This window comes from Podarcis melisellensis, assembly GCF_964234715.1.
Source record: "Podarcis melisellensis genome assembly, chromosome: 10".
In the NCBI taxonomy this organism is placed as follows: domain Eukaryota; kingdom Metazoa; phylum Chordata; class Lepidosauria; order Squamata; family Lacertidae; genus Podarcis; species Podarcis melisellensis.
In genome coordinates this window covers 42,063,478-42,082,951 of record NC_138542.1, presented here as the reverse complement: position 1 = coordinate 42,082,951, position 19,474 = coordinate 42,063,478, and the positions used below count along the sequence as shown (strand labels likewise).

Here is a 19,474-nt window from a genome sequence, read left to right as displayed (position 1 = left end):
CAGCCTTAATACCATGTACATACCACAGGCACACATCTATAAAGTATTAATTCAACAAAAACATACATATGAAAAACCATGTCTAAGATACTCAGGGAGACAATTGCTCACACCTATGAAAGAATGTCACCCTTCTCCTCAAATTTGGAAACCATTTTTATAGGATACAGTCTGAATGCAACCAGATCGTCAAGAAGATGAAGACAGTAACATTTTATTTGACGTAAACTGAGCATGTCTATTTTGCTATGTTTCCAATTAACATTATTAAATTACTGTTTTTAGCCACAGAGTAAGTTATTTTCACTTAGTGGCTACTGAAATAAAGGGGAGAGTCCCACTGATTTCAAATCCATCTGTCCCCAGATGAAGCTAGTTGTAATTAGTTCCCATAGATAGGTAGTCACATGTTAATTTAATGACTAACTATCCATGGGATCTAATTGCAATTAGCTTCATCTGGAGCCAATCCAGGTTTTCATTTAACTAAAATATTTCTACTTTTTCTGTTAAAGGTATCAACTTTACAGCTTCAATGTTCAACTTTGTATTGCACTAATGTCCATAAGAACCAGAAGAGCACTGCATTTATAAGAGTGTCTGTAGGTGCTTAAATATTACAGCAGCATAAAATACAAAAACTGCAAATAGTTTACCTGGGCTTTTACTTTCTCCTCTTCCAGCAATGTTAATGCTTCATCCGCAATCATATGATCCATTATGTAAGAAGTCTTGATATCTCTTTCCAATGCCTCGCAATTCTGAAGCAAATAACTTCGAGCCATCATATCCATTTTTATTCAAACTTGTTTCTTCCTTGCTGAATGGTAACATGAGCTAGCCAAGACAATATAAACATAGTAATTTTTTAAAAATACCCTTAAAGTGTGTAAAAATCACCATTACATTATTTCGAGAAAACTAAAACTGCCAATCAAGTATCAATCAATCTTTACAGTATTGGCATAAAAAGTGCATTGTATACATGGATCAGAACACAACTGTTAATCAAGTAAAGATTGCTATGGATTCTTATTAGACATACAACACTTACCAGTATTTCAATCTGCAACAGATTCTGGAGGCATCAGTATGTAGGTAGTTTTTTTAATTATTCATGAACCAGGGGTTCACTGAAGTTTATAATACACCATTCCAAACAGTATTCTGAATGTAACAAAATAAAGAAATCCTTAGAAAACTTTATCAGAAGATAATTCAATAATGCAAAGGAATGATGATCTGAAGTAGACAAGCAGATATGTGAATAAAAATGTTATTTAATGATCTTGGGAAATATAGATAGCAATACTAAAGAAGCACAATATTAATTGAATCTACAGTAATTCACAGAAAAGAAGTGCAGTCAAATATGCAGATATTAAAAGTTTTTATACACTTGGAAAAAAAAACTGTACATGACCTATATAGAGTCTTAAAAAACTCTATTAAAGCCACTGGAAGCTTGAGATTATAAAATTAATGTTGATGAAACACTCTACAGGTTTAAAAACTACTTGATCAAAGCGCTCTCCAAGCAATGGACAAATGAAATTGTACATAAAACACAGCTAAATCCACATGACAATTAAAAAACACACACATCATTAGAACACAGATAAAGTTAACAGAAGACTTTCCAGTAGAAGTCGCTGCTAGACTAATGTAGAACATCCATTACAAACTTCTGTAGTACAGTGCAACACACACTAGGAGACTATTGTTTACCTCTTTATACTTTATTGGTCCATACAATTGCTAAGAAGCTGCTGGCAACAGCAACGTATCTTCCAAGTATAGAAGAAGTTATTTAAAGCACACGCTGCCAGTTATCTTGTCTACCCATCTGAATACACACACAAGCAAAAAACAAACTTGCAATATAATGTTAAGTCTCCAGACTTCACCAACTGAAGCCATTCTGCTCCAGATATGCAAGGACAAACTACCGCCTAGACAAAAGGCAAATAGAGGGATGACATATGATCTCTGATATTTGCCCACATAAGCCATCAGAATTATGCGGAACAAAAGACTTGAGGAAGTGCATCCGAAAAACCGAATAATCTATTGTTACTGGGATTTGCGCGGTCAGGTGCATCCAGTTGCGTCTTCAGGCAACAGATTACCATCAGAATTTAGTGACTGCCCCGGGGATATATATGCATATAAATATATCAGCTATGTAATAATGCCCAAGCCCAGCCCCTCATTTGCCTTAATCAAGAAATACAGTGCAGGAGCGGACTTCTGAGAAGTCAATAGGCAGGCGGCCCACTCCCCCGCCCCGGATAATTTAGCAATGCGAAGCTATGTGTGACCCGCACCCAAACCGTCTCTCACCCCCTTTTTCCCCACCCCCTCTCTCGCGCCTGTTCGTGTCTTTCTTATTTTCTCCTCACAAGGCTACGCCCCCTCTGCCCCCCTCACCTCACGGCTGCCGAAAGGGTTACCTGAGGAGCACCGTGCGCGCTTTGTGGGGAGCGGGGTAGGGGCGCAGCTTCCCTGACAGGGTCTGCTTCTTCTCGCCCCGGGTGGGGCACCCAGGAAATAGCGGCCACTTCCTCCTCCCCGGGGCAAGGCGAGTGGCTGAGCGGAGGCGGGGCGAGTCCGCACCGCACCTTCCGAGGGGAGGCGCCTAGTTCGACGGAGCCCCCGCGAGGCGCAGGGGGAAACAAAGCCGCGGAGGCTCGTGGACCCGAGTTGGCCGCGGGTGCGCGCGCTGCCGTATGCGCGGCACCCGCCAGCCAACCAGAAAGGAAGGAAGAAAGCGCGCGCGCCTTTCGCCATCGTTGCTCGTGAATTCCGTTCGACCGCCCCTCTCGCGCCCGCGAAGTTAGGCGGGTGGGGTGAGTATTGGCGAGCATGCGCTTTGACGTGGCGCCGAGAAGTGGATGTCTGCGCGTGAAGACCCGGGGCTGAGGTAAAAGTTGGGAGAACTTCCGCCCCCTGCTTGGTAACGGGGGTGGGTGGGGTGCTAAACTAGGGAGCAAGGAGAAAAGGGAACGGGTTGAATGAGGGGTTATAAGCATGAAGGGTGCAAGGCTGTTTGGGGTTGCAACCCAAACGACCTCGGTCTAGTATACTTGAAGGAGCGTCTCCACCTCCATCGTTCTGGCCGGACACTGAGGTCCAGCGCCGAGGGCCTTTCTGGCGGTTCCCTCACTGCAAGAAGCGAAGTTACAGGGACTTCTCGGTAGTAGCGCCCGCCCTATGGAACACCCTCCCACCAGATGTCAAAGAGGAAAAATAACTACCAAACTTTTAGAAGACATCTGAAGACAGCCCTGTTTAGGGAAGCTTTTAATGTTTAATAGGTTACTGTATTTTAGTGTTCTGTTATTATTATTATTATTATTATTATTATTATTAGTTCTGCACTTGCGTTCCTTAGCAGGCAGGCTTAAGATGCCTCTGCAAGGCTAACACTCCACTGACTTGCTTCTTAATGAAACATGGATTGGGGGGGGGGAACGATGCTCAGTCCATTTTTGAAAAGATTTGTAAGTAGCGGGTTGTTGTCCTCCACCCCACCCCCGCTTGATCTATGCAGGCATTCCCGTATAAGACGTTGGAAATATGGCTGAAGTTAAGCAAAGAAGGAAAGCTAACCTTTCAGGCAAATCAACTGAAGATCAAGGGAAGACAGCACCAATGTTGAGGACTACTGTTGATGAAAAGTCCGGCTGGTGGGACCCACGAACGGCCTCGAGTTTACTGTCCCTTATAGCTTGCCTAGGGCTGACATGGTAAGCAAAATGATTGGGAAGTTTGTCTTTACACTGATGTCTTCTGCAAGTGATAAGCCCAAACCAGTTTCTTCATCTTCAGCTGCTTGGCAGGTACAGCTTTGGGGCTCAAGTCATCTGTCTATACTGTTAATTATAAACATCATGCCTTAACGGAGTCCTTCACATTTGCTCTTTAATTATGGCATATATTTTTATCTGAATTATAAAATCAAGGATAAGCTGAAATCGTACATGCAATTATTTGAGAATAAATCCCATTCAACTCAACTTACTGCTAACTAAACATATAGGATTGGGCTACCCAAGAAATTGCTGAGTCAGTTCATTCCAATATTTATGCAGCAATATTTTTGGATTGCAAGTTGTACTGAAGTAGTAACATTGGAAAAGTCTATCGCTTTTGTAAGTTGTTTGCTTTTCTGTTTTTCTACATTTCCCAGGTTTCTTTTTCAGCAGTCAGCACAGCTGGCTGAAGTGGAAGAGAAATACTATTTATTAAAGCAGGAAGCTGCCAAGTTTCAAGATACAGAAAATAAGATTAACTTAATATCTGAAAAGGTAATTCAAATGGGTGTCATTTTAATGGTGTGGGTGTTTCTCAACTTCTCTAAAGTCTGAGATATTTTTCATTAACTAGTATTAACTGTACCTTGCTAGATAAACTACACTCAGGTGCAAAATCATGTTTAGTAATTACATTTGCCATCCATATATTAAGTCAGTTTCTTTTCGCAAAACCAGATGCTTAAAGTTGCAATCTTATACAAACTTCCTGGAAGTCACACTGAACTTTTTTCTGAGTAGAAAAAATTGATTTGAGCTGCTAAACATACTTGCTGAGAAATAAGTCTGTATCATATTGCAGCCACTATTTTACCTTTTGAAACAGTTATAGAGCCATAATACTGAATAAATGCTTATTAAGAATGTATTCAGAAATTATTATCAGTAACCCTACCAGAAGCATTTATGCTGTTTGAAATTGCATTCATTTAGATGGCTTTCAAGTTTTACTTTGTATAATGCAATTACTTATGAAAAAAATACTCTAATATTTATTGTGTAAGTCTTGTGATCATGAGACTGTAGCTTAAATGGATTGTCTTTTTCTTTTGATGTTTTACTTTCTGATGTTAATTTTTTTTTAAAAAAAACAACATTCATTTTGCTGCACATTGCTCTTCTGAATGACACAGCTATAGAAGTGTCAGGATTAAGGTCTGTTTTTTTTTGCACAGCCCTGCTTCCTTAGTCCCTGCTCATGGCACTTAAACACATAAGTGCTTATAGGATTGCAGCCATGGCTTCAGCTTTAGAAAAATGTCATTGATCTAGGATGACATTTCATTTCTTGTATATTTCATACAAATGTTGCAATTATAATCATGCCATAAATGGAAGTATGTCCTTTTCAACCCTGGATTTTTCTACCATGCAGAGGATCAGGCTGTTACAAAGACAGCCAAAAGGTTGGAAATTGAGTGACCATTGTTACACTAGAAGATACAACAGGACTGTCTTTTACTCTCCCCCATCCCCGTACCCTCCAGTATGTTCTGAAGGGTCCTCCAACTTCCCAGAGCAAATTGGGAGGAGGGGGGAGTGTGGTCTGCAGGGGGGAGACCCATTTGCACAAGTGGGCTATGGGTTGGATGTCAGCCATAGACTTAAGGCTATGTATGCATGTGGATTTACAAAAGCAACTAAAAGTCTTGCTATCCAGTGCCAAATAAGAATTGTCATGTGCCAGAACAAAGTTTGTTGTTTTAAAACTGCAAAATAATCCAATTTTTGAAATACTTCAGAACACTCAATATCTGATCTGAGCATTCTGTTTTGTAGGAAATTACTGCCTCCAGGCTACCTTGTAATGCAATTCATTCCTCCCTATGGCAACATATTGAAATACATTTGGCCAACTCAAAACACGTTTCTGGAATTTTAATTCTAAAGTGAAATTTGTTTAGTTTTTTTTTAAATAAAGCTATTCAGAGTTTTGAAAGTATGCATAGAACAGATTAATATGAATCAACAAACTGTTAGTTGCCAAATGCATGTGGACTCAGTCTCTCTCATATATACAGACACACCCACGCACACACGGACTTATTTGGAATATGTATCTTAAAACTTATGTTTATAGAAACCTTTGTTTTATATTTTAAAAAGTGCAAAATCTGTATTAAGTGAAGATGGACATTGTTTTGTGTTACAAATGCAGTTTGAATCATCTTCGGGTATCCTGCAGGAAGCCTCTTTCTTTCTCTCCATGGTGACCAAGTTTGAACAAGAAGTATCTAACCTCCGTAACATAATAAGTGACATTCAGAACAGTGAGCAGGCACTCTCTAAAAGGATGCAGACCACTGATGCAAAATTTCAAAATGTAATCAAGTCCTGGGAAAAGAGCCAGACTGAACTGGATACAAATACTAGCAGTTTAAAATCGGAAGCCAGGCTTTTACATATTGAAGTGACCTCTCAAATCAATGCAGCAGATCAAAAACTAAAATCCCTTTCTGAAAGACTGAAAGATCTTGAAGACAGTACTGTAAGAAACCTCAAAACGTTAAGTAGGCAAGAGGAAGATGAACTGGCTAAAGTTGAGCAGCAGCTGCAGTCTGATACCAAGGCAGTTGGAAAATTAGAAGAACAGCAGAACAGTATATTAGCCAAAAATAATGATCTGAGACAAAAGCTTGCAGGCTATGAACCCAAACTAGAAGAGTGCAAAACTCATTTACCAGCAATAGAGAATGCCATTCACTCTGTTGTTAGAATATCAAGAGATCTGATGGCTGTAGAGAAGAAAATAGAAGACATGACTACAAAAGTGTTCAGCGTGGAAGATGAAATGATGAAAGCTGTATCTGATATAATGGACATACAAAAAACTCTTGAAGGCATGCAGTATGATAACAGCCTACTAAGACTGCAGAATGAAGTGCTTGTGTTAAAGGAGAAAGTCCATGATTTTGCAGAAGCTACAACAGAAACAGAAAAAAATACAGAAAACTACCAGAGTGTGAATGATGAGTGAACTAGTCATAATGAACAGTACAGTATTGTTGAAGCAATTGCAACTTCAGTTAGCTGACTGGTATTCACTGAAATAAGCAAAGTTTTCCCCTTTACATGAGAAAACTTTGAAAAGGTGAAAATACGTTTGCATTCCTGTGTGGGGTTTTTATTGGAATATGTATTTGCATGTTTGTTGTACTTTACCCCTCAAATACTACATTGTATTAGGAAGACTTACAATATCTGTTAATGTGTTAAGCTGTATTATTCAAGTTAATGTACTTAGACTAATTTCAGCTTAAAAGGTTGTTTTAAATGCCTTTGCAGGATTAACTGTTACAAAGTTTGAACACCATGCTTTCAGAGAAAGCAGGTATGGACAGATATAAGATCACAAAGCTAAGAGGTATAATGATAAATAAGCATAGCTGCCAACATTTTTTTAAGGGAAATTCCCTTATTCCGACTAGGATTCCTTGCAAGAAAAGGGAAAAGTTGACAGCTATGTAAATAAGGGCTTTATGAAGTAAAGGCAGGGGAAAATATAGATATTTAATTGATATGGAAAGAAATGAAATAAAGCCACAGGCATATTGTCATATGAAAGGTATTCCCACTTCACCACTTGCATATGCTACACAGAATGAGGCAAGTCAGAAAAATAATAGTTTTTTAGAATGAGATGGTACAATTGGGTGTGATTGGCAGGAAGGCAACAATTTTCCTTTGAGCATGTCTTTGAAAAACCAACCATTATTCTCACAAACACATTTTTTTTGCTTTAACAGTAACTAAAATGCAGCAACACCATTTTTTCTGGATAGTAGGTAAAGGTAAAGGTACCCCTGCCCGTATGGGCCAGTCTTGCCAGACTCTGGGGTTGTGCGCCCATCTCACTCAAGAGGCCAGGGGCCAGCGCTGTCCAAAGACACTTCCGGGTCACGTGGCCAGTGTGACATCGCTGCTCTGGTGAGCCAGAGCTGCACACGGAAACGCCGTTTACCTTCCCGCTAGAAAGCGGTCCCTATTTATCTACTTGCACCCGAGGGTGCTTTCGAACTGCTAGGTTGGCAGGCGCTGGGACTGAGCAGCGGGAGCGCACCCCGCCGCGGGGATTCGAACCGCCGACCTTTCGATCGGCAAGCCCTAGGCGCTGAGGCTTTAACCCACAGCGCCACCTGCGTCCCTTTTCTGGATAGTAGAACCTATTAAAGTACTATATGCTAGTTTTGTATGCATTCACCTGTGTGGCATTTTTCTGGAATATTGCCACCCAAAGTGTATTTTATTAGAAAGAACATCAGTTGTAATTATAACAAGCTATTATATTATCTTGTTTTGCTTAGTTGGAATACACAACTGTTAAGGAGCTAACTTGTAAAGTGAGGATGAAGACAATGTCTGATTGCTCTTCCTCAGTTTTCACATGTTTTTCTCTTTGTTTCCATACACTGCTTGTTGATGAGAATCAAGATTTACAATTTTCCCCATTGCTAGAAAACTAAATACGCCCCTGCACTCCATTATGCCTGTTTTTGGGACCTAACACCATTGTTTAATAAATTAATCAGAAACGTATGTATGAGTTGCACATCCTTTCTCCCTTTAAAGTTTGAGGGAAACACTAAAGAACATATTGTACACTAATCGTTTAAATAAATTTCAAGACAGCTGGTATAAACTTAAAGTGCAATTTTCTTATGATTTTTTTTTTTAATTCTTAGTGTGAGAAGACATTAAGCTTAATGGAGCAACTGGAAGATCTTCATATAATTGCTCAGATGAAGCAGCTGCAGGAGGAAATGAACACCATGCAGATCTGGTCTAGTAAGTTAAGTCAAGAAGAAGAGGAGCGTCAGCAGAACTTAACATCTATCTTTCATGCAGTTACTAAGTATGAGGAGATTATAACTTCAGCAACTAATAACTTCTCTGTAAAGATTGCCGCTGTGAAGACTGATATTAGACGCATTTCAGGTCTTGAAGCAGATGTAACCTCACTGGTAGAGAATCTACATACTCTAGAAGACAAAGTTGATAAAGCTGAAAAGACTACAATAAAAAGTATAGGGACTCTCCTTACAAACAGCATTGATAGGACCACAATACTACGGAGCTCTGCATCTGAAAATGCCAGACAAATACAACACATTAAGACAAAATCATCTGAGCTGAATGCTGAACTTAACAAGCAATTAAATAAGCTTTTAGATTTGGAAAGTGATAGAGCCAAGGTTCTTACAACAGTAGCCTTTGCAAATGACTTAAAACCAAAAGTACACAACTTAAAGATGGATTTGGCACACTTGGAACCAATGCTAGATGAACTAACATTAAGAATAGGAAGACTGCTTGGGGATCTAATGGAAAGACAGAAAGAAATATCTTTCCTGAATAAGAAACTCTTCAATTTGACTTCTGCTCAGAGTGATGTTAAGACTATGAGTGATGAGCTAAGTGAAGTTTCAGATTTGAAATAGTCCTATCACATCAAGCCTCACTTCTAGCACTGCTTGAGGTTGCTAGGTTACCCTTCAAGTTTTGGGGTTGAAGCAGTAGTGAATTTATTATCTGCTTACAGCAAATTGAATTCATATAGTAAAGCGTGCATAAGATGGTGCTGTCATGTTCACTACAACTTACACCCAAGGAACTATTGAGGACTACAGTCTTAAAAGTAGGAGTGTCACATATACCAATTGAGTTACATTCAATCAATGATAACTAGATCAAAAATTCTTTTATAAATCACAAAGTTGTGTTTGTAAAGCATGTTTCAGTAAGTCTTGAATGGTATTGGATGTTAAAAAGATGATTGCAGAAGACCAAAAATAGAAGATTAAACCAAAAGAATAATGCAAACAGAATTCTGCTCAATGTCCCCACACACTGAAGTGCAGTAAGGAAATCTCTCCTTCCACATTAGGGGCAGGCTCTGCCGGATCAGCAGCCCTCCCATTTTTCAGGAAAGCCATTCTGGAGGCAAGTTAGAACATTTGTCTGAATCTATAGATTGATTGTAAAAAAAAAAAAATTATCCATATTTAGAGTTGAGAACTGATATCAACTGGGGTAATACATGCACGCACTTAAAAGGTACTAAAAAGTTGTCTAATACCTTTTATAGGTGGATTGTAGGGCCATGTTTAGAGTAGTACTGTATACAGTTTCAATCACTCCATCTCAAATGAGAGCTAATAGTTATAATAAAAACACGACTAAATGAGTGCGTAGAAGAAAAATTACTAGAGACATTTGTATACCTGTGGGAAATGATTTTCCTTTTTTCTTGAAATAGAGTTCTGGATCCCCAATTCAGTGGCAGAAAAATGACTTTACAAATACATCTTGATGGAGTTCAGTTGCATGCAGTATAAATGGTGGCAAACATCTTTTAAATGGGAGGGTATTTCCAAAATCCTGAACAGCCACTGCCAAGGTAGATGACCCAATGGTTCGATTTAGGAAGCCATGCAATTATTAGACACTGTAATCAAACTGAACTTTTCAAATAAATTACATTACTAAATACCAGTTGGCAATTATTAAAGGACAGCTGTTACATCTTGCTTGTGGGCTTTCTTGAAATATGTCTGGCGCTGCTGTAAACAGCACTAGGTGGATCATTTGAGGTAACAGTGTTCTTGAGTATTTGTAGATGGCTGATAACATACAGATGTATATACAACTATTGATTTTAGTGCATCTACGTGAGAGTATGACTCACCTCGATTACTGCCAACAGCTTTTTATTTCGGCCTCTGACCACTCGGAACTCCTTCAGGCTGGTCATCCATAACTATGGCTATGTGTCCCCAGTTTGCAAAAGGGCTCTAAACCAGCATATATCCCCGTATCTGTTTCACATGCCAATGGACACTCCATAACAGCATCAGGGTACTGCAGGCCCTATTTAGCAATGTATTTATGACCAGGTACTGATCTGGAGGGTGGCAACACAAGAACAAGCCTTGTCAATGGTGGCTCCCCACTTGTGGAATGCTCTTCCAGGAAAGGCTTGCATGACACCATCATTACATACCTTCAGGCACATTCCTTTTTAACCAGGCCTCCAGCTTTTAACTGCCGCCATTTTGCATGGGTAGGATGTTTTAATAGAGTGTTTGTTTTTGGCTTTAAAATAGTGTAACTTGTTCTTATTTGCCATGGCAAAAAAAGCAACAAATAATAACATATCCTTGCTGATAGATATGTCAAGACCTTTCAATAATAATGGCTGCAGCAGTATTAATTGCTCATACATATACTTTGAATACATACGTCTCTCACTGGGTTAGTGATAAACATTTGTAAACATAATTACCTAAAGCAAGAACCTGATTACCTAATTTATAGAACTGCCTTCACAGACACTCAAGTGAACCCATGTTAAGGCAAAGCAGTTTGGTAGATCATACTTGTAAAATACTAGAAATTCATTATTTTCTTCTCTGCTTTAACCGACTGTCAGTAGCAACACATGAGGGGTCCTTTTTCAGGAGTAGACCAGCCCAGTTCCCTTAGCCGCCATGAAACCATTTTTTCCAACAGGCTGAAAACTAAGGCAAACACTTGTCAATCTAGTACTTTATTTTGACCAACAGCAACAGTGAGGCCTGAGCAAACAAATACTTTATTCTCTTACACTGCCATGTGTATAAAGTTTCATGATGTTATTTAGCCATTCAGTCCATGATCCATCTACTCAGAAAGACCAAGCTTTTTCTTCAGAGATTCTGGCATCTCTGGTGGAGGTGGGCGGGGAAGTCTGAAATAAACTTTCACGGAGTCATAGATGAACCACTGTAGTGCTGTCAGAGTACCAATCATAATAATACGGGCGAACAGACCCTTCCATACACCTGTTGGAACATAACATTATTAGTATCTGGAATTATTCATGCACTTTCACAGTTCAGTATCAGCTTAAATGCTCACCTTTAAATCCGAGCCTCTTCAGTACTTGAGCAGCTGAACTGCCTTTTTCTTTGTTCAACACGGATACCACAGAATCAGCAGGATGTGAAACGATGGCACAGAAGACCCCAGCTGAAAAGCAAGTAGTCACCATTAATTTAAAATATTCATTAATATGTTTATTCATATTGCAGAAAGATCCTATGTCAACAGGAGACTGACTCACAACTGCTATAGGGAGATGAGATCTCCACAACTCATTACATAACATACTTGTATCATTAGATGCCCCTGTCACTTTAAAAGCAGTTAGATAATTCAATAATCCTGCAGGACCTACTAAAGACATTGGCCAATTGTGTGTGCAACATCCACAAATCTGAATGTGACTTGTGTGATTCAGGGCAGTGGCTTCCTGGTGCTTGTCAAGCAGGTCAGTTTCAAAACAAGCCAATTAAACCATGAAGGCAAAGGGCCCCTGACAGTTAAGTCCAGTCGTGAACGACTCGGGTTTCCGCGCTCATCTCACTTTACTAGCCAAGGGAGCCGACGTTTGTCCGCGGTTTTTCCAGGTCATGTGGCCAGAATGACTAAGCTGCTTCTGGTGAAACCAGAGCAGTGCACAGAAACGACGTTTACCTTCCCGCCAAAGCGGTACCTATTTATCTACTTGCACTTTGGCGTGCTTTCGAACTGCTAGGTTGGCAGGAGCTGAGACTCAACAACAGGAGCTCACCCTGCCACGGGGATTCGAACTGCCGACCTTCTGATCGGCAAGACCTAGGCTCAGTGGTTTAGACCACAGCACCACCCGCGTTCCATAAAGCTGGAGTTTATTATACTATTATTTTTCATCTGTATGCAAGGGCAAACCAAGATCCTATGAAAGTGAAATAAAATGCTGCTGATGGCATTTTCATCTGCCTACGTGGGAGAATACAGGGAAGCATGCAAGCCAGACTCTTCTTGGGACTTGCTCATGAATACTAAACTGTTACTATATTCCAAAAAGTATTTCCTTACCTATATAGCCTGCTACAAATGTAACAACCAGCTGTTCTCCTTTTGAACATTCGCTCCTTGGTTTCGGGACAATGTACTTGTAAAGCGCTTCCACAGTTCTTTCAAAGCAGGCAAATTTCATCATGGTGTATGGAATCTGCCTCATCCATAATGGAACAACACCTTTGTAGAAACTTCAAAGTAGACAAAAAATTAGAAACCCCATATTTAAGTGCTTCTGATTTGGAATTAATTCTGGAAGACACAGGAATTCAAATCAGTTACGCTACCTGAGTGTAACAAATGAATCTCAATGGCAGAGCACATAGTTTTAATACAGTAGGTCCCAGGCTCAAAACCTGGCACTATTAGGCAGAACAGGGAAAGACACCTGTGTGATACCCCAGGAAAGACAGGTGTATGGACCAGGTGTTTTGCCCTAAACAACCATGTCATTTATGCCATGGGTTGGCAAACTAAGGCCCGCAGGCAGGATCAGGCCCAACTGCCTTCTGGATCTGGCCCACGGATGCTCTGGGAATCGCCACGTGGATCACCAGCGCACTTTCTTTCCCTCTCCCTCACACGGCAGCAGCACCTCCTCCCTCCCTCCTCATGGTTTCTCCCCGCCCTGCCTAGAGGAGGAAGGGGGCTGGGCTTTGTTGGTGCCAGCAGCAGCACTCGAATGGTCACCATTTTAAGCCGCCCCTCTCCAGAGCTCTTTCGCATGCCACTCATTGTCCTGCTGCTCATAAGACACTGGTAAGCAGCCACTGGGACTCATGATGCTCTTGCATAATCCCCCCCCCAATATAGTCGTCGTCCCCCAAGGTCTGAGGGACAGTGGACCGACCCCCTGCTGAAAAGGTTTGCTGACCCCTGATTTATGCACACACCAATATTAGCAAAGACTGAATTAGGTTTAGTGATTGTGAAAACACAGTTGCATTGCAGTGTTTCTTTCTTAAAAGAACAATGGGTATATAGTCCCTTTTGTCTTTAATCTTGGAATTGATTGATAAATGTCCACAATCCAGCCAAATCCTGATAGTGGAAAATGACATGTATTGTATTACAGCCATTGCTATCAGAACATAAAAGACCAGAGTGAAGGTATATTATTCTCACATGCCAATGACTCAAGCATCTTTGACTGTACAACCATAAAGTTGTTGATCCCTCTTGGCTGGAACTACTCAAAACCAAAGCTGTAAGCAGAACTCAGCACAAGAGACATCTAACAAAGATGGATCTAAGGGAGCATGTTGGCTCATATTGCTTAAGGACTCAGAACTCTGCTCCATGTCTAAAGCAATAATACCCATGATCAAAGCTAAACAGTTCATAAACAAGGAGCTGTGCAGGATCATCAAGAGCCACTTTAGGGCCCTGGTTTAACTGCTGTAATACTTACGCCCAAACACCTTCTTCTGCAAGCATTTTTGGAGCAGCTTGCCTCAGTGTATTTGCATACCCAGGCTGTGTCTGAATGCGCACCTTAGCAGCTTCCATTGGAGCCAGAGCAATATCAGCAAAGAACTCTGCACTGGCAGATGCAGCCAAATATAGTGATGTACGCCACAGATATGTATTTTCCTGAAATAAAATTTAACAGACCAGAAAATATGTTCATATGACATTCCTTGGACAAATTCACAATAAAGGGGTGCTGAACTGCAGGATAAATAAACTTACCTCTCCCAACATGTTGCTATACATGATTTTGAAGACTTCATAGAAACCAAATTTGCAGAGCCCTTGCATGGAATATCCAATAAATGTTGGAGCCCATCCTTTTGCTAAACCACGAACACCATCCTCTTTGACAGTAACTGAAAAGCCGTTGAAGATGCTCTTATATTTTTGTGGATCCACCTAAACAAGTTTTGAGAAGTCAGCAGTTAATAATTTTTTTAACCTTTCTCACATTCACAGCAACAACCAATATACTCCAAACATATAAACACCGTACTTAATGATTGTTTTAAAGAGTTTAGGATTTTTACCAAGTGAAGAAGAATGCAGTGAAGAGAAAGATTAAAAACGTTAAAAATGACAAGTCAACTGACAGTGGCAAGATGATTGCAGAACTTCATGAAAGGTTTTGTGGAAGTAATTTTTGAAGGGGGGAAAAAGAGAAATTTCTGTGACAAGTAGTAAGATAAAGAACAAATATAGGCTGCAAGTATAAGATTCCTGGGTTTTGAAGCAATTTAAATATATATGCATATATAAGATATACGCAACTGGCCAAACCAGCTCTACTCATCAATTTGGAAATTTAATCAAAGACACATCCAGTTCTAACAGTGTATCATTCTACGTGGTACACTGGAAGCTGTGATGCACCATATAACTAAGTTAATTCTACAACAGAAGAATTGTAATCATCCAATATTGAAATGTTCAATTAAGCAACATATTAGAAATGTGCTTCAGTTGGGAGAAGGATTTTGAAGGATTAAGGCAGTAGCAAATACGACTTGCATTAATTGAAAGAAGATGGAATTTGGGTTGAACTGCAAGAATATGTGAAAGCAAAAAGGGACAGTATGAGTATGCAGATATTCAAACTTTAATATCACCAAAACTAACAGCACATTGGGGTGGGATGAATTGTTACTCTTCATTGTAAGAACACCAGTACTGTCTCAACTGAATAAATGGGTAATTAACAAGTGTCCACATATTAGGGTTTTTGTATTGTTTTAAATGTATTAGCTTTTGTGTTCAACTGTTTCATTATCTTATGTGTGAATGCATCTGAAACGATGGTTTAGGAAGCAATTAATAAATCAATTGTAAAAAGAAGTACTCAGAAAAGTTGTGAATAAATGTTCTGAAAAAGGCTGCAATTTGTTACAGCTATTTAAGGTTTGCCTAGATATGTGCAATCTCAGTAAAAACTATTCCTTCCAGTAGCACCTTAAAGACCAACTAAGTTAGTTCTTGGTATGAGCTTTCGTGTAAAGTGTGCATGCACACTTTATGGCAGACCAACACGGCTACCTATCTGTATCAGTAAAAACTGTTCAATATTACAAAAATATTTTATGCAGAAATTGGCAATATGCTATTTTGTAAAAAAATATATTTAACTTTATAAGATGTTAATACTCTCTGGTCCTACCTTCCTACCTCATGTCGCCCTCTACTGACTTGTTCCATTTCACCTTTCATCTTACTTCCTGGCCTCTTTCTGACTTCTGCATGAACAGGATTACATTTTCTGTAATGTATACTTGGATCATACACAGCTCAAGCATATTTCCTCAATACTTTTAGCTGCCTTAGAGGAATATAATAGTTGAATCAACTTTGTGAAATAAATATCTAAAATCAGAGCACTCTTTTTAATATATTACAAATATAAGCAAAGGGTTAACTTCAGATTCTTCATTCCACCTAACCAACTTCCTTCTGCCATAAAGCTAGAGGTTGGCTCATTATATGGCTAAAATCCTATGCACGCTTCCTTGGGAGTGATTCCCACTGAACTCAGTGCAACTTCTAAGCTCATTTGCAAAGGATCATACTGTTTCTCATTGACTATATCCTCACATATTTAAGTTTCCATTGTCAAATGCATGGATCATTATTATCTTTTCTTCAAATTATAACTCCACAACAAAGAAATGACACATGCATGAAGTCATTCAGCCTTTATGCTACATGCATTATAAAGATTCTGAATGTTTAGTATTCAAACATATTAGGCTCAAATATTTTAGACGTATTTGTACTGGAGGTATACATTTGATAAATCATGGTTTCTGATTAGTCATGAAGCTTTCAAACACAAGTATCTGCCATTACTGCTTATTTGTCAAATGCCAGTTACATGGTTCCTAACTAAATCTGGCTCAATTTAAAATTTGTCCAATTATTTTATCCCAAATGATAGGGGGGGAAATCCATATTTGGCAGCATACAAACCTGGATGCGACACTTCACTAAATCCAAAGGTACCACTGCTGTATGTGTCAGACCACAACTTAGGACCCCACCAAAGCCACAGAGAGCGTAAAACTTGAGAGAGCCATATTCACAACTGTATTCTTCTGCAGCAAAGAAAAGACACACCATGCTGTTAAATAAACTACATGCAACGATATAAAAAACTTTATTTGGGTGAAATCCAATCCTTGTTTCCTTTTGATTAGTAAGATTTCACACTTTTATCATGCTATGATAACCAACTTGACATGCAATCAAACCTGAATTCGGCATTTAACGAGATCTAAAGGAACCAATGCTGTGTGCGTGGTACCACAGCTAATAATCCCACCAAAGCCACAAAGGATGAAGAATCTGCCAGAGCCATATGCACAGCTATAGTCTTCTGCTTAAAAAGAGATAAGTACAAGTTGACAAACTACAGAGTTTGGCATTTGAAGTTAGCATTAAATTATGTAAGCTCAATCAAGAAATTTCACTTTTCTCCTAAAACAAGTTTGTCTTCCAAAATTTATGAAGTGGTAGTAGGTCAACTAAAAGCATTTATTCTTTTTACCAAGACTGCCTGAAAACATTCTGAAAGTAATTAAAATGGATCTTAATTCACTTTCAAATAACCATGTTCAAGGACCAGTATCAATATCAACACGTAGGTTGGTATACTACTTGACAAAGATGTCTATGCCAACATGAATGGGATTCAAAATAATATCATAGTTACTGCACGTGTCATAGGAATGACCAAAATATAAGTATTTACAAGGTGCATTCTGCTTAAGGCAACACTTTCTTCCAAGAGATGTGCTGTGCAGGTATTAAAAGCCACATAAATATTAGATAAAGGTAAATGTCCAGTTATGCCAAAACAACATATATACAGGATATAAAACAAAAAAATTATTTCAATTAAATTCAACAGAGCTTGATTGTGTTTGCTCATTGTTTTAGGGAACTTACCAGGCCCTGATTTCAGATTGCCTTGTAAGGGCTAAACAAACAAGTAATTTCACAAGTTACTGCTGTGCAATTCTTTACATGGGCATATAAACACTCGCTGGTCAATAGACCTTCACATGATTAACCCAGTATCTTTGTAAGAATATATTGTGAGGATTTATTCATTATAAAAAAATTAAGGCAAGTAAGTACGTATAAGGTACATCTTAGATTCAAAACTATTGCCTCAAAGCTACATGCACCAACCTCTTATCATTCCAGGGTTCTTGTAACATAAAAAGAAACTGCTATAAGGGTCTCTTTTTTTAAATACAAAAAACAAAGCTTAATTGAGTTATATATCATGAATGACATGTTGGTATGTGCCAACAGAGGATGATGCTTCATGCATCTAACAAAGCAGTGTCTATTCTTTTCGCAGGCCACTACAGCTATGTTAATCTTTTAAATGTGCTACAAAACCCTATTCACTCTTTTTTTCTAATATATGGCTGCCCTATGCAATTAAATAAAGGACAGGTTTAGTAGTAGATACTGTGTCACTGTAAGAAAACAGACATGGCACCAACGGGACGAAGTTGATGGAGAACATTTGTATGGAAGTTTGCTTATTTTCATTATGAGACTTAAAAATATTGATTGCTTACATAGGTGCAACATTGTATCAACCTAATAAACCCTTCAAGGTAAACTAGAGTGTGGAAAACTACTTAGCCTCACCTGCTCCTCCCAGTGTCATTCTAAGCCTGTGACCTTGTCCCCACCAATCCACCCTCCTTTAAAAGTGTTACCCACCCGGGGAAGGACCAGGCCGCTGACTAGTTGCCATGGAGACATGCCGTCTTCTACTAGCCTTGGGCTTCTGCGCAGGCAGCATCCTTAAGCCGCTGAGGGCGACCACGCACTAGAAGACAAGATGTCCCCAACCACATGCAAGGCATGGGTAGGCCCGACGCCTTCCAGTCCCAAGGTCGCCGAGGAGCAAGCCTCCTCCAAGGCCTACACAGGCGGGACTCAAGGCACAGACGGGAACTCATCCTGGCCTTTTCCAGTGGGAGGAAACGGAAGGGGCTCAGCCAAGAAGGCACCGTGAGCCAAGCACAAGCCCGGCCTGCATTGACCTTCCATGTCCTCCAAGAGGAACCCAGGGGGCCCGGTAGCTGAAGCCCCACCCGAGATAGAATTCAAAAACCGGGGGGGCCTTCCAGAGAAGAAACCGAGGCAAAGGTCGTGCGCCCCGACCCCCCTCCCCAATCTGCCCACTTACCATCTGCGGAAGCGGCTGCCAGGCTCCGCCGGGTGCACGAAGGCTCCGCGGGTTCGGCCGGGACTTTCCTTAGGCTGAGTCCGTCCTGCTGCAGCTGCAGCTGCGGGGCGTGGAATGGGTTGAGCCGCACAAGCGGCACTATGGACGAGAACATGGCGGCGGCAGGAAGCTGCGGGAGGGAGAACGAGGGATGTGGTTAAGCAGGAGGCCCCCCCCCCGCCTCGCCCTGCTTGTGTGGGGGGTGGGGACAAAACTGCCCCCCGTCAGCAGCCGGGACTGAACACGCGGCAAAGCTGCGAGAACGGAAACGCCACCCCTGCACCCCCTTCCCCTCAGGGACTCACCTTCTAAGATGGCGGAAACCGCTTCCCCTCCGCTCCGCTACTCGGCCGGCGACTGCACTCAAAGGCCGAATATCACCCTTCCTCAATGACTTTGTCCTTCTCTGACGCAAAAGGGCGGAGCGGCGGTCCAAAAAGGCGCGCTGCGATTGGGCGCCGCGGCCCCGGGATTTTGCGTCACTCCGCCGACGCTCTCGAGAGCCAATCCTGTCATCTTGCCTAGCTCTGCCGCTCTCTGCTCCGCACCCCTCCATTGCCTT

At 40.5% G+C, this 19,474-nt stretch overlaps 3 protein-coding genes across 8 annotated transcripts in view; 1 reads left to right on the top strand and 2 right to left on the bottom strand.

Moving 5' to 3' along the window:
* The window catches only part of APAF1 (apoptotic peptidase activating factor 1), a 40,429-nt gene extending 38,676 nt beyond the window's left edge, over window positions 1–1,753 (bottom strand). Inside the window, exons 1-3 of the mRNA XM_081927932.1 lie at window positions 1,729–1,753; window positions 1,055–1,167; window positions 657–837 (exon numbers count right to left, since the gene is read on the bottom strand). Of these exons, the coding sequence (XP_081784058.1) occupies window positions 657–794 (138 nt within the window). The 5' untranslated portion in view covers window positions 795–837; window positions 1,055–1,167; window positions 1,729–1,753. The remainder of the gene's footprint in view (window positions 1–656; window positions 838–1,054; window positions 1,168–1,728) is intronic.
* A 685-nt stretch (window positions 1,754–2,438) lies between these two features.
* On the top strand, window positions 2,439–10,302 carry IKBIP (IKBKB interacting protein). 4 transcript variants are annotated; one of them, XM_081927951.1, is made up of 5 exons: window positions 2,439–2,849; window positions 3,554–3,749; window positions 4,193–4,310; window positions 5,974–7,600; window positions 7,976–8,351. In XM_081927951.1, the coding sequence occupies exons 2-4, from the start codon at window positions 3,580–3,582 to the stop codon at window positions 6,790–6,792; spliced, it is 1,107 nt and encodes a 368-aa protein (XP_081784077.1). In that variant the 5' UTR covers window positions 2,439–2,849; window positions 3,554–3,579; the 3' UTR covers window positions 6,793–7,600; window positions 7,976–8,351. The 4 variants fall into 4 exon arrangements, with proteins under 4 accessions (XP_081784077.1, XP_081784075.1, XP_081784078.1 ...); XM_081927949.1 differs by having other exon boundaries at window positions 2,439–2,923; XM_081927950.1 differs by lacking the exon at window positions 2,439–2,849 and adding an exon at window positions 2,856–2,956.
* Window positions 10,303–11,345: 1,043 nt separating this feature from the next.
* SLC25A3 (solute carrier family 25 member 3) lies at window positions 11,346–19,371 on the bottom strand. Of its 3 annotated transcripts, none has more exons than XM_081927953.1 (8): window positions 19,218–19,371; window positions 18,874–19,042; window positions 16,910–17,037; window positions 14,388–14,567; window positions 14,107–14,288; window positions 12,714–12,886; window positions 11,712–11,822; window positions 11,346–11,635 (listed from the first exon to the last, which is right to left on the bottom strand). In XM_081927953.1, the coding sequence occupies exons 2-8, from the start codon at window positions 19,025–19,027 to the stop codon at window positions 11,475–11,477; spliced, it is 1,089 nt and encodes a 362-aa protein (XP_081784079.1). In that variant the 5' UTR covers window positions 19,028–19,042; window positions 19,218–19,371; the 3' UTR covers window positions 11,346–11,474. The 3 variants fall into 3 exon arrangements, with proteins under 3 accessions (XP_081784079.1, XP_081784081.1, XP_081784080.1); XM_081927955.1 differs by having other exon boundaries at window positions 16,910–17,034; XM_081927954.1 differs by lacking the exon at window positions 16,910–17,037 and adding an exon at window positions 16,629–16,753.
* Between the last annotated feature and the right edge of the window lie 103 nt (window positions 19,372–19,474).

Coding starts and splice junctions, on each gene's coding strand:
- IKBIP (XM_081927951.1), top strand. CDS start 3,580: ATGGCTGAAGTTAAGCAAAGAAGGAAAGCTAACCTTTCAGGCAAATCA. Junction 3,750..4,192: donor GCTTGCCTAGGGCTGACATG/GTAAGCAAAATG, acceptor TACATTTCCCAG/GTTTCTTTTTCAGCAGTCAG. Junction 4,311..5,973: donor TTAACTTAATATCTGAAAAG/GTAATTCAAATG, acceptor TTACAAATGCAG/TTTGAATCATCTTCGGGTAT.
- SLC25A3 (XM_081927953.1), bottom strand. CDS start 19,027: ATGTTCTCGTCCATAGTGCCGCTTGTGCGGCTCAACCCATTCCACGCC. Junction 17,038..18,873: donor GGCAGCCGCTTCCGCAGATG/GTAAGTGGGCAG, acceptor TCTCTTTTTAAG/CAGAAGACTATAGCTGTGCA. Junction 11,823..12,713: donor ATTTGTAGCAGGCTATATAG/GTAAGGAAATAC, acceptor CTTGCTTTTCAG/CTGGGGTCTTCTGTGCCATC.